The 20297-nt window shown below is 40.3% G+C and overlaps 4 protein-coding genes across 18 annotated transcripts in view; all 4 read right to left on the bottom strand.

Moving 5' to 3' along the window:
- LOC120724318 (protocadherin alpha-C2-like) overlaps window positions 1-20297 on the bottom strand; it is a 213299-nt gene that overhangs the window by 134735 nt on the left and 58267 nt on the right. The gene's annotated exons all lie outside the window — the stretch shown is intronic.
- On the bottom strand, window positions 135-16097 carry LOC120724335 (protocadherin alpha-10-like). Its single transcript, XM_040016487.1, has 2 exons — window positions 15781-16097; window positions 135-1087 (listed from the first exon to the last, which is right to left on the bottom strand). Exons 1-2 carry the CDS (start codon window positions 16069-16071, stop codon window positions 149-151), a joined length of 1230 nt encoding a protein of 409 aa, XP_039872421.1. The 5' UTR covers window positions 16072-16097; the 3' UTR covers window positions 135-148.
- On the bottom strand, window positions 2540-10530 carry LOC120724329 (protocadherin alpha-8-like). Of its 2 annotated transcripts, XM_040016479.1 has the most exons (2): window positions 8041-10530; window positions 2540-5036 (listed from the first exon to the last, which is right to left on the bottom strand). In XM_040016479.1, the coding sequence occupies exons 1-2, from the start codon at window positions 9187-9189 to the stop codon at window positions 3816-3818; spliced, it is 2370 nt and encodes a 789-aa protein (XP_039872413.1). In that variant the 5' UTR covers window positions 9190-10530; the 3' UTR covers window positions 2540-3815. The 2 variants fall into 2 exon arrangements, with proteins under 2 accessions (XP_039872413.1, XP_039872414.1); XM_040016480.1 differs by lacking the exon at window positions 8041-10530 and having other exon boundaries at window positions 2540-6778.
- LOC120724327 (protocadherin alpha-8-like) lies at window positions 16850-19335 on the bottom strand. The gene has a single exon (XM_040016477.1). It carries the CDS (start codon window positions 19307-19309, stop codon window positions 16877-16879), a length of 2433 nt encoding a protein of 810 aa, XP_039872411.1. The 5' UTR covers window positions 19310-19335; the 3' UTR covers window positions 16850-16876.

Genomic DNA, 20297 nt, shown 5'->3' with positions numbered 1-20297 from the left:
TCTTTTTCTATTCAGCTGTGATAAAGAGAAAGTTTAACGCAGCACTTTGAACATATTTATATCAGCCGAATTCAAACTCTAAATATGTAGAGTCAGTATTTGTTGGAGTGTCTGAGAATTGTGAACTACTCTAAAAAAAACAATCCTGTTAAAATAAAGCCTTTCTTACCTCTTCAGATGTGCGTCTCCTATCTGGAAGCACAAGTGTATTTGCATGGCTACCCGGAACTATGGTAGATCCTATACTCATTCTGGGTCCAACTAGCATGTACCGCTTCTCTCCCGATCTGTACTGGATGCTGTTACACAGTGTCCCATCATAATTAGTCTCTGGCAGATATTTAGAAGTATAGTCTATGGATTTGGAGCACTGCATCGCAATCAGAACGATGATGCTGACGAGAAAAAGTACAGAAACTGCGCCCAAAGTTATCATGAGGTAAAATATCACATTATTGTCGTCCTCATCATCTTTTGCAGCACCTTTAACATCAGAAGCTGCAAAAGCCTCTTTGGGCTCCACAAGTTTGACAATCACAGTAGCTGTTGCTGAGAGAGAAACGTTGCCGTTGTCTTTGACCAGTATGAGCAGTTTATGCTCAGCCTCGTCTGTCTCTGTGAATGAGCGAAGTGTTCTGATCTGTCCTGTATAGCGGTCCAAAGCAAAGAGACTGTGGTCAGTAACTTCCTGCAGTGAAAAAAGCAACCAGCCGTTATATCCTATATCAGCGTCATAGGCTCTGACTTTAGACACCAAGTGTCCTGCGTTGACGTTTCGGGGAATCTCCTCTACACCTTGAGCAGACCCGTTGGAGCTGAGTGGATACAGGATGACTGGAGCATTATCGTTCTGATCCAGGATGAAGACGTTGACTGTGACATTGTTGCTTAGTGGCGGAGTTCCAGAATCTGAGGCAACAACTTGGAACTGGAAAGTTTTCATCGTTTCAAAGTCAAAACTTTTCAGCGCCGTAACATCTCCACTTTCCGAGTTAATATTTAAAAACAATGCCATACTGCCTTCGCTGTTGTCCCGATAAACGTGATATGAAATACGCGCATTATCACTATCATCACAATCGGACGCCTTTACTGAAAATAATTGTGCACCTAAATCGTTATTTTCAGTGATGTAAAATATGTAAGGACTGACTGAAAACTGAGGCCTGTTGTCGTTCACGTCTGATATCGCCACAGTTATTGTCTTTTCATTTAAGAGTGATGGAACACCAGCATCCTTTGCAACAACTGTAAGTTCATAAAAATACCTTTCCTCTCTGTCCAGCAGTGACTTGGTCACTATGGCGTACATATTATCTTGGAGGGATGGCGATATAGCAAAAGGAACATCCTCAGGTATGAAACAGGAGACTTTCCCACTGGGACCTGAATCTAAATCATTCACGCTGATCAAAGCTACTGTTGTTCCAATCCTACAGTCTTCGGGAACTGACTTAGAAAATGACGTGACTTCAATCTCGGGTGGGTTATCGTTCAGGTCGATTACCTTTATTATCACACTTTTGTCTGTTGATAAAGGGATTGTCCCCTCATCAGACGCTCTTATATCAATTTCATAGCGTTCATTTTCTTCGTAATCAATTTCACCAGTCACTTTAATTTCCCCCGTGCTCGAGTCTATATAAAACAGTTTTTGCAGTTTGATTTCTACTTCCTTACCAAAAGAGTAAACAATTTTACCGTTTGCTCCCTCATCTAAATCTGTGGCATTCACCCGTATGACTAACGTGCCGGGGGCTGCGTTTTCATTCAGCGTAGCAGAGTATACATCTTGTGTAAAAACAGGTGCATTGTCGTTAACATCAAGTACCTCAATCAGTATTTGCGTTGTTCCCAGACTTTGGCGGTCTCCCCCCATCAATAGCGGTAAGGAGAAGCTTGTGCTCTCTCGCAGCCTCTCTATCTAACTGCTTCTGTAAAACTAGAAATGGCATTTTACCATCATCTCTATCTTTTAACTCCAGACGAAAGTGATCACTGTGACTTAGTTTATACTGGTGAACAGAGAACTGGCTACCGTCTGGGTCTCGTGCAGGTTGCAGCTGAAATCTTGCACCCGGTATCGTCGATTCAAATATTTCAAGTCGTTTCTCTTTCTCTGGAAAGATGGGGGAGTGGTCGTTTACATCCACCACCTCTACGGTCACATAATGGATTTCCAGAGGATTTTCTAGCACTGTTTTAAGGTTTATTACACAATCGAGTCTTCGTTCGCAAATCTCTTCCCTGTCCACTTTCCTGCTCACATACAGAACACCGTCGTCTTGATTCAAATGAAAAAGGGGTTCCTTTGAACTGCCAACAATGCGGTACTTTCTTTCCTTCAGCGTAACCTTATCAATCCCCGCGTCTTTCGCAATGTTTCCAACAACACTTCCTTCTTTAACCTCTTCAGAGATGGAATATCTGATCTGAGCCGAGGCTTCGCTCCCAAACATCACCAATGCCACCGCATAGACTATGCATCTCCATCGCTCGATCCACGTCCGCCGTCCTCTTTGTTCCATTATGTGCAGAATAAAATTATGACTTCAGGATCAATTATTGTGTCGTTTACAAATAAAGTGCAGCAGGGTTCCCTTTTAACCTGCTCTCCATAAATTAAACCTATCTGTGCACACCACCGAGAACGACAAGCAGCTGATTTCTTATTTAAGCTCGTTGCACGAAATGCCAAAATACAGGGCTGGACCAGCTGGTGACGACAAAAAGACGAAAACATTTGTAATTACACCGACACCATGCGATATATAACGTTATTGCAGCACCGTGAACCTAAGAAATGAAATAAAATCAACTAAATTCAAGCAACAAAACTATTTGGCAACTGCAGGAAACAAAACAGCGTTCTGCTAAGAATAAGATATATTATCGATGATTTGTAAGGTTCCTTCTTTGGAAATCTATATGAGTTATTTCTGTATTATTTCTAATAAAAAGGCTTGTAGTACTGAAACAACTTTCAGCACTACGGACAGCAACACTACCGACCACAGGCAGACGCACACCGACAAAGTCTGATACACTTTCAGCACACATAAATGTTATGGGAATTAAATAAACATGCGCGTTATAGATTTAACTATCCAACGACAATAAGACAGCATTATATGTATTAAAACACGGTGTCATTATCGATAATGTCTTTTAAACGTCAGAAATTGCGCCATAATTTGCTCTGAGCACGCCCATCATTCTAAAAGGTCATCACTGTGGTTTCCTCATTTGGAAAATATATAACACCCAGTAACTAAAGTGATACAATTCAGTTCCCTGCAATTCCTTGAAATCTGCTACAGTTTTGTCAGGGGCCTCTAAAGTGGGAAAACTACCAAAGAAATGTTTCAGGTGTTCTAGTTCTGAAAAGCAATTATTTTTTTCTTGAATTTTTAAAATTAAATCTTTCATGTTCAGTCGAAAGGTTGTCTGTTTCTGATTTATTAGATATTTTCAGTTTCAAAGGCAAAAGGGATAAACATTAATATTAAACCACAGCACACTAACTGTAGTTTAATTTATGATTTTAACAGATCAGCTCGTTACTTGTTAGCAAACAGATACAACAACGATCTCATTAACACACACACAGCTACTTTGGGTGATGAATACACACGACAAATTTATGTTCTGTTTCTATTCAGCTGTTATAAAGAGAAAGTTTAACGCAGCACTTTGAACATATTTATATCAACGGAATTCAAGCTCTAAATATGTTGAGTCAGTATTTTTTGGAGTGTCTGAGAATTGTGAACTACTCTCAAAACAACTGTTTAAATAAAGTCTTTCTTACCTCTTCAGATGCTGCGTCTCCTATCAGGAAGCACTAGAGTGTTTGCATGGCTACCCGGAACTATGGTAGATCCTATACTCATTCTGGGTCCAACTAGCATGTACCGCTTCTCTCCTGATCTGTACTGGATGCTGTGACACAGTGTCCCATCATAATTAGTCTCTGGCAGATATTTAGAAGTATAGTCTGTGGATTTTGAGCACTGCATTGCAATCAGAACGATGATGCTGACGAGAAAAAGTACAGAAACTGCGCCCAAAGTTATCATGAGGTAAAATATCACGTTACTGTCGTCATCTTTTGCTGCACTTTTAACATCAGAAGCTGCAAAAGCCTCTTTGGGCTCCACAAGTTTGACAATCACAGTAGCTGTTGCTGAGAGAGAAACGTTGCCATTGTCTTTGACCAGTATGAGCAGTTTATGCTCAGCCTCGTCTGTCTCTGTGAATGAGCGAAGTGTTCTGATCTGTCCTGTGTAGCGGTCCAACGCAAAGAGACTGTGGTCAGTCACTTCCTGCAGTGAAAAGAGCAACCAGCCGTTATATCCTATATCAGCGTCATAGGCTCTGACTTTAGTCACCAAGTGTCCTGCGTTGACGTTTCGGGGAATCTCCTCCACGCCTTTAGTCGAGCCGTTGGAGCTGAGTGGATACAGGATGACTGGAGCGTTGTCGTTCTGATCCAGGATGAAGACGTTGACTGTGACATTGTTGCTTAGTGACGGAGTTCCAGAATCTGAGGCAACAACTTGGAACTGGAAAGTTTTCAGTGTTTCAAAGTCAAAACTTTTCAGCGCTAAAATATCGCCATTTTCAGAGTTCATGTTTAGAAATGAAGTGACTTTATTATCTTCACTTCCATCTCTGATAATATGATAGGAAATGCGCGCATTGTCATTCTCATCACGATCAGAGGCTTTAACAGAAAACACTGAAGCTCCTGGACTGTTCCCTTCAGTAACATAGAAAGTATATGGGCTGAGTGAAAACTCTGGACTGTTGTCATTCACATCGGACACCGTAACACTTATTGTGTTTTCAGATGATAGCGATGGTTGGCCACCGTCTTTTGCAACTACTGTTATTATATATTGTGACTGTTTCTCTCTGTCTAGAGTTGTCTTGGTTACTAATGAATACATTTTGTCCTGTAAAGATGGTGATAAAACAAAAGGGACATCATCAATTACACTACAAATAACCTTTCCATTCACTCCAGAGTCCAAATCATTTACACTGATAAGAGCTACTGTAGTTCCAGGTCTGGAATCTTCTGGGATAGAGCTGGAAAATGAGGTAACCTCAATATCAGGTGCGTTATCATTCACATCAACTATCTTAATAATCACGCTTTTTTGTGTAGCCATAGGAGGCAGGCCTTTGTCTGATGCCTGAATTTCAATTTCGTATCTGTCTCTCTCCTCATAGTCTATTAAACCTTTTACAATGATCTCACCTGTTTTCTGATTAATATCAAAAAGCTTAAAGAATTTACGATTCACGCCATTGCTAAACGAATAAACCACATCCCCGTTGGGTCCATCATCTAAATCTGTTGCGTTTACCTGAATGACTGTTGTATCTACCCGAGCATTTTCATGAAGCATCACTGTGTAAACATCTTTAGAGAAAATGGGGCCATTATCATTTACATCTAAAACACTGACTAGAATATTCATAGTACCCAGTTTCGGAGGTTTACCTCCGTCCATGGCCGTTAGTATGAGCGTGTGGCTTCCTGCAGTCTCTCTGTCTAAAGATTTTTGAACAATCAGTACAGGTATTTTACCGTCGTCTCCTGAGTCTTTAACTTCCAAACGGAAGTGGTCATTAGAGCTAAGTTTATACTGCTGAAGAGAGAAGGGGCCACTGTCTGGATCTCGTGCGGGTTGCAGCGGAATTCGCACGCCTGGTAGCACAGACTCAAAAATCTCCAGTGTTGTCTCTTTTTCAGGGAATGTGGGAGAATGGTCATTTAAATCCACCACTTCTATAGCAACATAATGGACTTCCAGTGGGTTTTCTAGCACCGTTTTCAGATTTATTGTACAAGTACTGCTCCGCTCGCAAACCTCTTCCCGGTCGATTTTTCTCCTCGCGTACAGGATCCCGTCGTTTTGATCCACATTAAAAAGAGGATCTATGGCACTGGCTACAATCCGGTATTTCCTGCCTTTTAGTGTGCTTTTCTCTAATCCCAAATCTTTTGCTATATTTCCAACCACAGTTCCTTCTTCAACTTCCTCAGAAATGGAATATCTTAATTGAGCCGATGCCACACCGCACAGAAGCATAGCGATCAAGCACACAACACTCCGTCCTTTCATCCACGTTCGTTCGCATCCTCTTTGTCCCATCATTAAAACAAAATGAACCAACTCTTCGCGGTGTAAGTCACGGTGTCATAAGTCCAACACGCACATACCTATGAGATGCTTATTTCAAAAGACGTAACAAATCCGGACAATTTATAAAACGATCGCAGCGCCCATTCAACTTATTCTGTCTGTAGGGAACCGAGAAGATAATAAAAAGGTGGAACCCTAATGCAATGACGACAAGATACAGTCTGTCTTTTGCCAGCACACTGACACCGTGCGAATTCGTTGCGTATTGCAAGAAAGTCAAAATACTGCAGCTGTTTCCAGGTAATTCTAAATGAGCATCTTTATTTACTTTGACTTACAGGCTTAGAGGAATCTGAAAATCACTTTTCCTCATTAGCTAATTAGAAGTGGAGACAGTAGAATTAGATTCTGAAAAACGTTAGATGTTTCCAGATAATAACTTTAAATACTAATACTCTGATATTTTTATACAAAATATTTATAGTATTTAAATTTATTTTTAAAATAATTTTCAAATCGGGACATGAATACTATCTCAGGAAAACGGACAGTGAATAACGGCCGGTCCAAAGGCCTTTCTGTGACGTTATAGAAGGTAAATGAAGTAATATCACATGACTGCAAACTATTCCGTTCTCCAACATAAATGTCTTACCTCTTCAGATGCTCGTCTCCGATCAGGTAGCACTAGAGTATTTGCATGACTCCCAGGTACTATAGTAGATCCTATACTCATTCTGGGTCCAACTAGCATGTACCGCTTCTCTCCTGATCTGTACTGGATGCTGTGACACAGTGTCCCATCATAATTAGTCTCTGGCAGATATTTAGAAGTATAGTCTGTGGATTTGGAGCACTGCATTGCAATCAGCACGATGATGCTGACGAGAAAAAGTACAGAAACTGCGCCCAAAGTTATCATGAGGTAAAATATGACATTACTGTCCTCATCATTTTTTGCTGCACTTTTAACATCAGAAGCTGCAAAAGCCTCTTTGGGCTCCACAAGTTTGACAATCACGGTAGCTGTTGCTGAGAGAGAAACGTTGCCGTTGTCTTTGACCAGTATGAGCAGTTTATGCTCAGCCTCGTCTGTCTCTGTGAATGAGCGAAGTGTTCTGATCTGTCCTGTATAGCGGTCCAAAGCAAAGAGACTGTGGTCAGTCACTTCCTGCAGTGAAAAGAGCAACCAGCCGTTATATCCTATATCAGCGTCATAGGCTCTGACTTTAGACACCAAGTGTCCTGCGTTGACGTTTCGGGGAATCTCCTCCACGCCTTTAGTCGAGCCGTTGGAGCTGAGTGGATACAGGATGACTGGAGCGTTGTCGTTCTGATCCAGGATGAAGACGTTGACTGTGACATTGTTGCTTAGTGACGGAGTTCCAGAATCTGAGGCAACAACTTGGAACTGGAAAGTTTTCATCGTTTCAAAGTCAAAACTTTTCAGCGCTAAAATTTCCCCATTTTCAGAGTTTATATTTAGAAATGAAGTGACTTTATTATCTTCACTTCCATCTCTGATAATATGATAGGAAATGCGCGCATTGTCATTCTCATCACAATCAGAGGCTTTAACAGAAAACACCGAAGCTCCTGGACTGTTTCCCTCAGTAACATAGAAAGTATATGGGCTGAGTGAAAACTCTGGACTGTTGTCATTCACATCGGACACCGTAACGCTTATTGTCTTTTCAGATGATAACGGAGGCTGACCTGCGTCTTTTGCTGTTATTGTCAACTCGTATTGTGACTGTTTCTCTCTGTCCAGAGGGGATTTAGTCACTAATGAATACAATTTGTCCTGTAAAGATGGTGACAATGCAAACGGAACATCATCACCTAAGGAACAAATAACTTTTCCATTGACTCCAGAGTCCAAATCATTTACACTGATAAGAGCTACTGTAGTTCCAGGTCTGGAATCTTCTGGGATAGAGCTGGAAAATGAAGTAACCTCAATCTCCGGTGCGTTATCATTTACATCAATAATCTTAATAATTACACTCTTTTCCGTAGTTAACGGCGCGAAACCTCTATCTGACGCCTGAATTTCAATCTCATATTTATCCTTTTGCTCATAATCTAGCAGACCTTTTACAGTTATCTTTCCTGTTGACTGGTCAATATCAAAAAGGTTAAACACATTATTACTCACACTGTTGCCAAATGAGTAAACTACCTCTCCGTTCTGACTGTGATCTGGATCAGTTGCATTCACTTGTATGACTTCTGTACCTACAGGAGCATTTTCATTGAGCTTAACCGAATAAAGATCTTTTGAGAAAATGGGCGTGTTATCATTCACATCCAAAACATTTACCAAAATGTTCATGTCTCCAGATTTTGGTGGCTTCCCCCCATCTAGTGCGGTTAGCACCAATGAGTGACTGTGCGCTGCTTCCCTATCTAGTACTTTTTGTAAAACCAGTATAGGTATTTTACCATCATCTCCTTTATCCCTCACTTCCAAACGGAAGTGGTCGTTGTTGTTAAGTTTATACTGCTGCACAGAAAACTGACCACTGTCTAGATCCCCTGAAGGTTTTAACTGAAATCGTGCTCCGGGTAGAACGGATTCTGAAATCTCCAGTATTTTATTTTCCTCTGGAAAAACTGGAGCATGGTCATTTATATCGAGCACATCTACTCCTACGTAATGGACCTCCAGTGGGTTTTCTAGCACAGTTTTAACATTTATCACACACGTACTGCTCTTTGCGCACACCTCTTCTCTGTCAATCTTTCGGCTCACATACAGGATACCATCGTTCTGATTTACGTGGAAAAGGGGTTCAGCACCGCTAGAAACAATCCTGTACTTCCTTGTTTTCAGTGTGCTTTTATCTAATCCTAGATCTTTTGCGATGTTTCCAACAACCGTCCCCTCGTTAGTTTCCTCTGAGATCGAATACCTCAATTGTGCCGACGCCAAGCTCCACAAAAACAGGACAACAATGCAGATCACATGGCGTCGTCTCCCCATTCCTTTCTCATGTCCTCTTTGTTCCATGGTTACACCCGAAAGCATTAGTGTCACTTATAAGAGCAACCCAGCACTGCAGCGATCCAATACAAATCGTCCATGAGTAAAGAATAATCACCCTTTTCCTAAAACGAGCATAAGCACAAACAGCGTATTCCTAAGCTCAGAAACGACTGCTTTAATATCCAAACCGGGACGCTATCAAGAGGCTCAACCAAAATGCAACGATAGAAAACACATTTAATGCTGCCTCTTTTCACTATACTGACACCTTGTGAGCAAAACAATCACTACAGAAAATCAGAACTATGTGAAACCTAAATCGAAAGTTAAAACTCATGTGTTATTCTTATTTTGAAGTTTTCGACATAAATTGAGGGGTATTTGTAAATAAATTATAAGGTAGTGCACTCTTGAAAAAACGCTCAAAGAAAAAAAGTATCTGAAAGTGTGGAGAAGATTCCCTCTAAATGCCCAGTAAATTAAATTACTTCATGTCATTAAATTTGATTTATATATCATATCAGTTACAGCTAATAGAGCTCTGTTGGGACTGTTTACTGTGAAGTGAGCATAAACATGGTCAGGACCATGGACAGCACATGCCATAAACTTCAAGAATTTCTAGCTACATTTTGTGACAATATTACATTTCCTACACAAGTCACCAGAGGAATTTTAACTTTTTGTAGTCTATTGCTACAGTACATTCAGTCAGTTTTGTTTGCAGACTGATCTTATCTGCTACTACCAGAGAAAATATGGTCATCTTGGGTTATGAAAGATAATGTTCAAGAAAAAGGACATGAAGACAGCATGAAAAGACAGACAATGACGTTTCGTCTATTTGTTCTTGTCCAGTTCAAGCAACTGAGACCTACTAACCTCCTAATCATAAAGGAAAATGTAGTGACCAACACACACCACACAAAGTTTGCCAAGGTAAACAAATGAGTACGCCTTTTTCTAAAAGTATGCTAAGGCCATAGAAAAGTATATACCATAGAGTATGCTTTGTCAAAGAAATAAACAGTATTGTGCATAATGTTAAAAGTTCTACTTAAAAGCAGCAAATCCATGTCATGCCAAATCATCAAAAGAATTCTTAGTTTTACCATGATCACAATCCCGTCATCATTTTAACTAAAAAGTTATCCAAATCAGTCAAGACTCAGTAAAACCTATAGATTCAGGTAAATTAAAAAAATATATATTTCTTTCTTTCTTTTTTTCTTGTTTTTTTGTTAGTCTGTGTTGAAATAATAATGTCTTTTTTCTGACATACATTTGTCATAAAATAAAGGTTCACACTAAACAAATCAGTTTGTGCCTGGTGCATATTGATGCATTTAGAGTAGGTTTTGGGAAAAAGGTTATTTAAATATGCCTTACCTCAGATGTCTTTTTCCTATCAGGAAGCACTAAAGTATTTGCATGGCTTCCTGGTACTATAGTAGATCCTATACTCATTCTGGGTCCAACGAGCATATACCGCTTCTCCCCTGATCTGTACTGGATGCTGTGACACAGTGTCCCATCATAATTAGTCTCTGGCAGATATTTAGAAGTATAGTCTGTGGATTTGGAGCACTGCATTGCAATCAACACGATGATACTTATGAGAAAAAGTACAGAAACTGCTCCCAAAGTTATCATGAGGTAAAATATGACATTACTGTCCTCATCATCTTTTGCTGCACTTTTAACATCAGAAGCCGCAAAAGCCTCTTTGGGCTCCACAAGTTTGACAATCACAGTAGCTGTTGCTGAGAGAGAAACGTTGCCGTTGTCTTTGACCAGTATTACTAGTTTATGCTCAGCCTCGTCTGTCTCTGTGAATGAGCGAAGTGTTCTGATCTGTCCTGTATAGCGGTCCAGAGCAAAGAGACCGTGATCAGTAACTTCCTGCAGTGAAAAGAGCAACCAGCCGTTATATCCTATATCAGCGTCATAGGCTCTGACTTTAGTCACCAAGTGTCCTGCGTTGACGTTTCGGGGAATCTCCTCCACACCTTGAGCAGAACCGTTGGAGCTGAGTGGATACAGGATGACTGGAGCGTTGTCGTTCTGATCCAGGATGAAGACGTTGACTGTGACATTGTTGCTTAGTGGCGGAGTTCCCGAATCTGAGGCAACAACTTGGAATTGAAAAGTTTTCATCGTTTCAAAGTCAAAACTTTTCAGCGCTAAAATTTCCCCATTTTCAGTGTTTATGTTTAGAAATGAAGTGACTTTATTATCTTCACTTCCATCTCTGATAATATGATAGGAAATGCGCGCATTGTCATTCTCATCACGATCAGAGGCTTTAACAGAAAACACTGAAGCTCCTGGACTGTTCCCCTCAGTAACATAGAAAGTATATGGGCTGAGTGAAAACTCTGGACGGTTGTCATTCACATCGGACACCGTAACACTTATTGTCTTTTCAGATGATAACGGAGGCTGACCTGCGTCTTTTGCTGTTATTGTCAACTCGTATTGTGACTGTTTCTCTCTGTCCAGAGGGGATTTGGTCACTAATGAATACATTTTGTCCTGTAAAGATGGTGACAATGCAAACGGAACATTGTCACCTAAGGAACTAATGACTTTTCCATTAAGACCAGAATCCAAATCATTTACACTTATAATAGCTACTGTAGTTCCAGGTCTGGAATCTTCTGGGATTGAGCTGGAAAATGAAGTAACTTCAATCTCAGGCGCATTGTCATTCACATCAACTATCTTAATATTTACACTCTTTTGTGTTGATAGAGGAGCAAGACCTTTATCTGAAGCTTGAATTTCAATTTCATATTTGTCCTTCTCCTCATAGTCTATCAGCCCTTTTACAGTTATCTCACCTGTCACAGGGTTTATGTCAAAAAGCTTCAATAACCTAGAATGAACAACACTGCTAAATGAGTAAACGACATCTCCGTTTTGACTGTCATCTAAATCCGTTGCATTCACTTGGACGACTACTGTACCTACAGGAGCATTTTCATTAAGCGTAACAGAATAAACATCTTGGGAGAAAACAGGTGCGTTATCATTAATGTCCAAAACATATATTAGAATTGTCATCTCTCCAGATTTAGCAGGTTTGCCCCCATCCAGGGCCGTCAGTGCTAATGAATGGGTTCCCGCTGCTTCCCTATCCAAAGATTTCTGCACAATTAATATTGGTATTTTCCCATCTTCTCCCTTATCCTTTACTTCTAACCGAAAGTGGTCGTTTGAGCTAAGTTTATACTGCTGAATGGTAAAAGGACCGCCGTCTGGATCTCGTGCGGGCTGTAACGGTATACGTACACCGGGTAACGCAGACTCTGAAATTTCCAGCCTTTTCTCTTCCTGTGGAAAACGAGGAGAGTGGTCATTTACATCCAACACCTCCACTGCAACGTAATGTATCTCCAGCGGGTTTTCTAGTACAGTTTTCAGATTTATTAAACACGAAGTGCTCTCCGCGCACACCTCTTCTCTGTCAATCTTCCGGCTCACATACAGGATACCGTCATTTGGATTTACATGGAAAAGGGGATCTACATCACTATTAACAATCCGATACTTTCTCTCTTTTAACGTGCTTTTATCTATTCCCAGATCTTTTGCAATGTTTCCTACCACAGTCCCTTCGTTAACCTCTTCCGAGACTGAATATCGCATCTGCGCCGAAGCCACAGTACACAAAAGCACAGCAGCCATGCAGCCAAGGAAAGATCCTCTCCCACTTCGCCTCTCGTGTCTTCTTTGTTCCATGGTTACACCCTAGATCACAAGTATGCCTTCAGATAATCGATTGCTGCAACATAACGACAGAATCCAAACGTTCCTTATATGAAAATACTCATCTTCTGTCTACAATGACGGACATAATGCCAAAGAAACACGGTAGTAAGCTCAACAACTGCCGCGAAAAAAAAAATGGAACCAAACAACCCTGGTGGGAAACTCGTGCAAGGCTTCCTGTTTGGATTACACTGACACCACCCGATCTACGTTCTCACTGCAGGGAAAAATATTATAACAGATTTTTTCATGTTTGACAAAAAAAGTGACACAAATCTCAAAAACATCAGAAGGGTCTGCATAACATTTTACAAGAAACAGTTATTACACGACAAAATTAAGTGATATGAGTCAACAAGCTGCGTTAACATCAGTAAGTATAAAAAAATATTTCAGTTCAATAGAAACTCAATCAAGCGAGTCCAATAAAGAACTGCTACTGCTGTGCACTACAGTGCTGCCTGACACATGCTGAGGCTTTTGGATTGCTCAGGCTCCTTATTTCATTTATGCCAGTGTTTTAAGCAAAAGAAGGTTGGGAATAGAAGAGAAGGAAACTGTTAAAAGAAGAGAAACAGTGGAGATTGTGAAAAAAAAATCCCACGTTCATCACTGTTCAAACACAAATTGCAAAAGTTGTTTTTGATTACTTTAAGAATAGTAAATATTCACGACCTTGTCGTCATAAATGGTTATTTCGTTACGAAGCATGCCATTAATTTCATTCCAGACGCACTACTAATAAAACAAATGTAAGGATTGAGACCAGGAAATGTGACGCAAATGTCTTACCTCCTCGGATGCTCTCCTCCTGTCGGGAAGCACAAGTGTATTTGCATGGCTGCCAGGTACTATGGTAGATCCTATACTCATTCTGGGTCCAACTAGCATGTACCGCTTCTCCCCTGATCTGTACTGGATGCTGTGACACAGTGTCCCATCATAATTAGTCTCTGGCAGATATTTAGAAGTATAGTCTATGGATTTGGAGCACTGCATTGCAATCAGCACGATGATGCTGACGAGAAAAAGTACAGAAACTGCGCCCAAAGTTATCATGAGGTAAAATATCACGTTACTGTCCTCATCATCTTTTGCTGCACTTTTAACATCAGAAGCTGCAAAAGCCTCTTTGGGCTCCACAAGTTTGACAATCACAGTAGCTGTTTCTGAGAGAGAAACGTTGCCGTTGTCTTTGACCAGTATTAGCAGTTTATGCTCAGCCTCGTCTGTCTCTGTGAATGAGCGAAGTGTTCTGATCTGTCCTGTATAGCGGTCCAAAGCAAATAGACTGTGGTCAGTCACTTCCTGCAGTGAAAAGAGCAACCAGCCGTTATATCCTATATCAGCGTCATAGGCTCTGACTTTAGTCACTAAGTGTCCTGCGTTGACGTTTCGGGGAATCTCCTCCACGCCTTGAGCAGAACCGTTGGAGCTGAGTGGATACAGGATGACTGGAGCGTTGTCGTTCTGATCCAGGATGAAGACGTTGACTGTGACGTTGTTGTTTAGTGACGGAGTTCCAGAGTCTGAGGCAACAACTTGGAACTGGAAAGTTTTCAGCGATTCAAAATCAAAACTTTTCAGCGCTAAAATTTCCCCATTTTCAGAGTTTATATTTAGAAATGAAGTGACTTTATTATCCTCACTTCCATCTCTGATGATATGATAGGAAATGCGCGCATTGTCATTCTCATCACGATCAGAGGCTTTAACAGAAAACACTGAAGCTCCTGGATTATTCCCCTCAGTAACATAGAAAGTATATGGGCTGAGTGAAAACTCTGGACTGTTGTCATTCACATCTGACACCGTAACACTTATTGTCTTTTCAGATGATAACGGAGGCTGACCTGCGTCTTTTGCCGTTATTGTCAACTCGTATTGTGACTGTTTCTCTCTGTCCAGAGGGGATTTGATCACTAATGAAAACATTTTGTCTTTTACGGATGTTGATAGAATGAACGGTACATCTTCATTTACACTGCAGATCACTTTTCCATTAAGACCAGAATCCAAATCATTTACACTAATAAGAGCTACTGTAGTTCCCGGCCTGGAATCTTCTGGTATTGAGCTTGAAAATGATGTTACCTCAATCTCAGGTGCGTTATCATTCACATCAATTATCTTAATATTTACACTTTTTTCTGTGGTTAGAGGAGCCAGGCCTCTATCTGATGCCTGGATTTCTATTTCATATCCGTCCTGCTCCTCATAATCTATTAAACCTTTAACAGTTAATTGTCCTGTTAGTGAATTAATATCAATAATGCTTAATATGTTTTGATGCATACTGTTGCTAAATGAGTAAACCACATCTCCGTTAGGGCCATCATCCAAGTCTGTTGCATTTACCTGAATAATTGGTGTTCCTACCTGAACATTTTCATTTAGTGTCACTAAATAAACGTCTTTAGAAAAAATAGGCGCGTTATCATTAATATCCAAAACATTTACGAGAATATTCATGTTACCAGATTTCGGCGGTTTACCCCCATCAAGTGCTGTCACTATTAGTGAATGGCTTCTTGCAGTTTCCCTGTCTAAAGATTTTTGAACAACTAAAATTGGTATTTTTACGTCATCTCGTTTATCCTTAACCTCCAAACGGAAATGTTCGTTGTTGCTAATTATATATCGCTGCACTGAAAACTGACCACTGTCTCGATCCCGGGCGGCTTTAAGCTGAAATCGTGTCCCGGGCAACACTGACTCTGAAATCTCCAGTGTAGCACTATTTTCCGAAAAAGTAGGTGAATGGTCATTTACATCCAAAACTTCCACTTCAACATAGTGGACCTCCAGTGGGGTTTCTAGCACTGTTTTCACATTTATCACACACGCACTGCTCTGCACGCACACCTCTTCTCTGTCAATCTTCCGACTCACATACAGAACGCCATCGTTTGGATTTACGTAGAAAGGGGGATCATCGTTACTTGAAACAATCCGATACTTCCGGTCTTTCAACGCGTTTTTATCTAATCCCAGATCTCTTGCTATGTTTCCAACTATAGTTCCTTCTTTAACTTCTTCAGAGATCGAATATCGTAATTGCGCTGAGGCTACAGTCCACAAAAGCACAGCAGCTACACATATTACCAGACATCCTCTCCTCATTTCCGACTGGCGTTTTCTTTGTTCCATGGTTCTATCCAAAATCACCAGTAATCCATCACAAATAGTTTTTTGACCTTTAAAAAAGACTCCAGGGGTTACCTGATTACAAATACTCCCTTTTTAAACAGGTAAAATGAGGCAAACGCAGACTGGGATAAGAACAGAAAAACTGCGCTAATGTTGTACTGAGGCTGGTGTGAGGAGGACGGATTACAAAGCTATGACGACAATATCTTGAGCTGCTGATTTTTGTTATCGCACTGACACCATGCGAGCAGGTGTCTCACAGCAGAGAATTCGTCCAGTTTTTATCATATTTGTTTAATGCAAAATTGTTTTATACTTGGCTACAACTCATACTGTCACGCCACAAGACAAGATAAAGACGTGGTGTCCAGAGTCAATAAGAGATCTCAATGCTTCCCCTAATAAAAAACAAAACAAAAAACAAAAACACGGCCTTTCAGACAATGATCTAACGTTATTTTCTAAAGCCAAAACAATACGTTAAATGATCTACAAACTGTACGTTTGTCTTTTTGTACTTGTAATATTCGAGGAACAGAGAAAGCATGGGAATTCTTTTCAGCACCATGGACAGCAATTACAAACCACAAGGAAAGCTACGGCCCATTAAGCTGGTTGCATAAGGATTGATATTTACATATATTAGATAAACATAAGTATATTATAAACTGCTAAGTGTCAGGTTAAGAAGCTTCAAAATATGACAAACGTGGAAAAATGTTTTAGGACATAAAATACTGCATATGTTGCCAGAAACACATTAGGGTTTTTTGTAAGAGGTCTGGTTATGAATACGTAAGATTTCTTAAGTCATCACAAATTCATGAATAGAAATATGCTTATTTCGCAAAATAAAATAAAAACTTTTAATATCTCTTACCTCTCCAGATGTCCTTCTCCTGTCAGGCAGCACTAGAGTATTTGCATGACTGCCCGGAACTATAGTAGATCCTATGCTCATTCTGGGTCCAACTAGCATGTACCGCTTCTCTCCTGATCTGTACTGGATGCTGTGACACAGTGTCCCATCATAATTAGTCTCTGGCAGATATTTAGAAGTATAGTCTGTGGATTTGGAGCACTGCATTGCAATCAGCACGATGATGCTGACGAGAAAAAGTACAGAAACTGCGCCCAAAGTTATCATGAGGTAAAATATGACATTACTGTCCTCATCATCTTTTGTCGCACTTTTAACATCAGAAGCTGCAAAAGCCTCTTTGGGCTCCACAAGTTTGACAATCACAGTAGCTGTTGCTGAGAGAGAAACGTTGCCGTTGTCTTTGACAAGTATGAGCAGTTTATGCTCAGCCTCGTCTGTCTCTGTGAATGAGCGAAGTGTTCTGATCTGTCCTGTATAGCGGTCCAAAGCAAAGAGACTGTGGTCAGTCACTTCTTGCAGTGAAAATAGCAACCAGCCGTTATATCCTATATCAGCGTCATAGGCTCTGACTTTAGTCACCAAGTGTCCTGCGTTGACGTTTCGGGGAATCTCCTCCACACCTTGAGCAGAACCGTTGGAGCTGAGTGGATACAGGATGACTGGAGCGTTGTCGTTCTGATCCAGGATGAAGACGTTGACTGTGACATTGTTGCTTAGTGACGGAGTTCCAGAATCTGAGGCAACAACTTGGAACTGGAAAGTTTTCATCGTTTCAAAATCAAAACTTTTCAGCGCTAAAACGTCGCCATTTTCAGTGTTTATGTTTAGAAATGAAGTGACTTTATTATCTTCACTTCCATCTCTAATAATATGATAGGAAATGCGCGCATTGTCATTCTCATCACGATCAGAGGCTTTAACCGAAAACACTGAAGCTCCTGGATTATTCCCCTCAGTAACATAGAAAGTATATGGGCTGAGTGAAAACTCTGGACGGTTGTCATTCACATCTGACACCGTAACGCTTATTGTCTTTTCAGATGATAACTGTGGCTGACCTGCGTCTTTTGCCGTTATTGTCAACTCATATTGTGACTGTTTCTCTCTGTCCAGAGGGGATTTGGTCACTAATGAAAACATTTTGTCTTTTAAGGATGTTGATAGAATGAACGGTACATCTTCATTTACACTGCAGATCACTTTTCCATTAAGACCAGAATCCAAATCATTTACACTAATAAGAGCTACTGTAGTTCCAGACCTGGAATCTTCAGGGATGGAATTTGAAAACGAAGTAACCTCAATCTCAGGTGCGTTATCATTCACATCAACTATCTTGATTATGACGCTTTTTTCTGTGGTAAGAGGAGCCAAACCTTTATCTGATGCCTGGATTTCTATTTCATATTTGTCCCTTTCTTCGTAATCTATTAAATTTTTAACAGTTATTTCCCCTGTCATTGAATTAATGTCAAATAGATTTAATATATTTTGATTCATACTGTTGCTAAATGAGTAAACTATCTCTCCATTAGGCCCATCATCCAAATCCGTTGCATTTACTTGTACGACTATTGTGCCGAGGGGAATATTTTCACTGAGTGTAAAAGAATAATCATGTTTAGGGAAAGCAGGTGCGTTATCATTAATATCCAAAACATTTACCAGGATATTCATGTCACCTGATTTCGGAGGTTTGCCCCCATCCAGGGCCTTCAGTATTAGTGAATGGCTTCCTGCTATTTCTCTGTCTAAAGATTTTTGAACAACTAAAATAGGTATTTTACCATCGTCTCCTTTATCCTTAACTTCCAAACGGAAATGGTCGTTGTTGCTAAGTTTATACTGCTGCACGGAAAACTGACCAATATCTCGATCAAGCGCAGCTTTCAGCTGGATTCGTGCTCCGGGCAACACTGACTCTGAAATCTCCAATTTCTTGTCTTTTTCGTGGAAAATGGGCTCATGGTCATTTATATCTACAACCTCCACTTCCACATAATGGACCTCCAGCGGGTTTTCCAGCACTGTTTTCACATTTATTACACACGCACTGCTCTGCGCACACACCTCCTCTCTGTCAATTTTTCTGCTCACATACAGAACACCATCGTTTGGATTCACATAGAACAGGGGATCCGCATTACTTGAAACAATCCGATACTTCCGGTCTTTCAACGTGTTTTTATCTAATCCCAGATCTCTTGCTATGTTTCCAACCATAGTTCCGTCTTCAACTTCTTCGGAGATCGAATACCTTAATTGCGCTGAGGCTACAGTCCACAAAAGCACAACAGCTGCACATCCAACCAGATATCCTCTCGCTATTTCTCGTTCACGTTTTCTTTGTTCCATGGTCTTGTCCTTAATGTTCAAAGATCTATCACAGAAAACATCGCGACGTCGTGATACAACACAGTGTTTTTCACTACTGTAAACAATCCTGTTCTTAAAAAATAGGAAAAAATAGGAATAAAATTATCGCAGTTACAGGGAAGAATGAGAACAGAAGAGAATGCGGTAACGTCGAAGTGAGAGCCTTATCTGGAGGAGGAACCACATTACAATGAGACAACGTCACACACTGCTGACTTGTGATATTGTACTGACACCATGCGACCAAGTGTTTCTCTTCGGTGAAACGTAGTATTAGCGTACCAGCTAAATGGTACACTGTTCTGTATCTGCCTGTAAATCTGTGACCAAACGCGATCGATAGTTGAAAAGAGACAAGCCTTCACCTTCAATCACACGCTACTGTGGCTGATGCTATTCCTTCTTGTGTGCTTAAATTATGAGTCCAAACATCTAAAACATACACACAGTAACGACAAACGATTAATCCTGACTTTGCTTCCATTATACTGACACCACATGACCAAAAGTCTAACTGCAGACAACACACTAGTAATGCATTAGTTAAAAATAAGTAAAATGAGTACCCTGGGGTAATACCAACCCAATACTTCTTTTGTTGTATTCTCATCATGTAGGAATATTAAATGTTTACTCTGTATCGTTACAGTTGTTGCCAAGAACAAGTTCAGATTCCTGGTTCGTTATATGAGTTACAACTACACATCCTTGAAACAGGATTTTCAACACGATGTATAGCGATAGTCAGAAACTTCACCTTGGTCCAGTTGAGTTATGCGTTGTTATCGTTCATATTTTTTATAAAGAAGAAAAACGTAAAAATACTCCTAATTAAAAGACTGATTTTTTTAATCTGTTTTAGTTCCTTAATCTGTCTTTGCAGCTGGATGTTTTTTAAAATTCGTTTGACTTTAGAAAGGCATTTAATATATTAAACATACTCTATGTCTAAAATGACTTATCTGTC

The sequence above is a fragment of the Simochromis diagramma genome, unplaced genomic scaffold (assembly GCF_900408965.1).
Source record: "Simochromis diagramma unplaced genomic scaffold, fSimDia1.1 OVJJ01000685.1, whole genome shotgun sequence".
NCBI classification, from domain to species: domain Eukaryota; kingdom Metazoa; phylum Chordata; class Actinopteri; order Cichliformes; family Cichlidae; genus Simochromis; species Simochromis diagramma.
The sequence above is the reverse complement of the archived record's forward strand: the minus strand, read 5'-3'. Positions and strand labels throughout refer to the sequence as shown.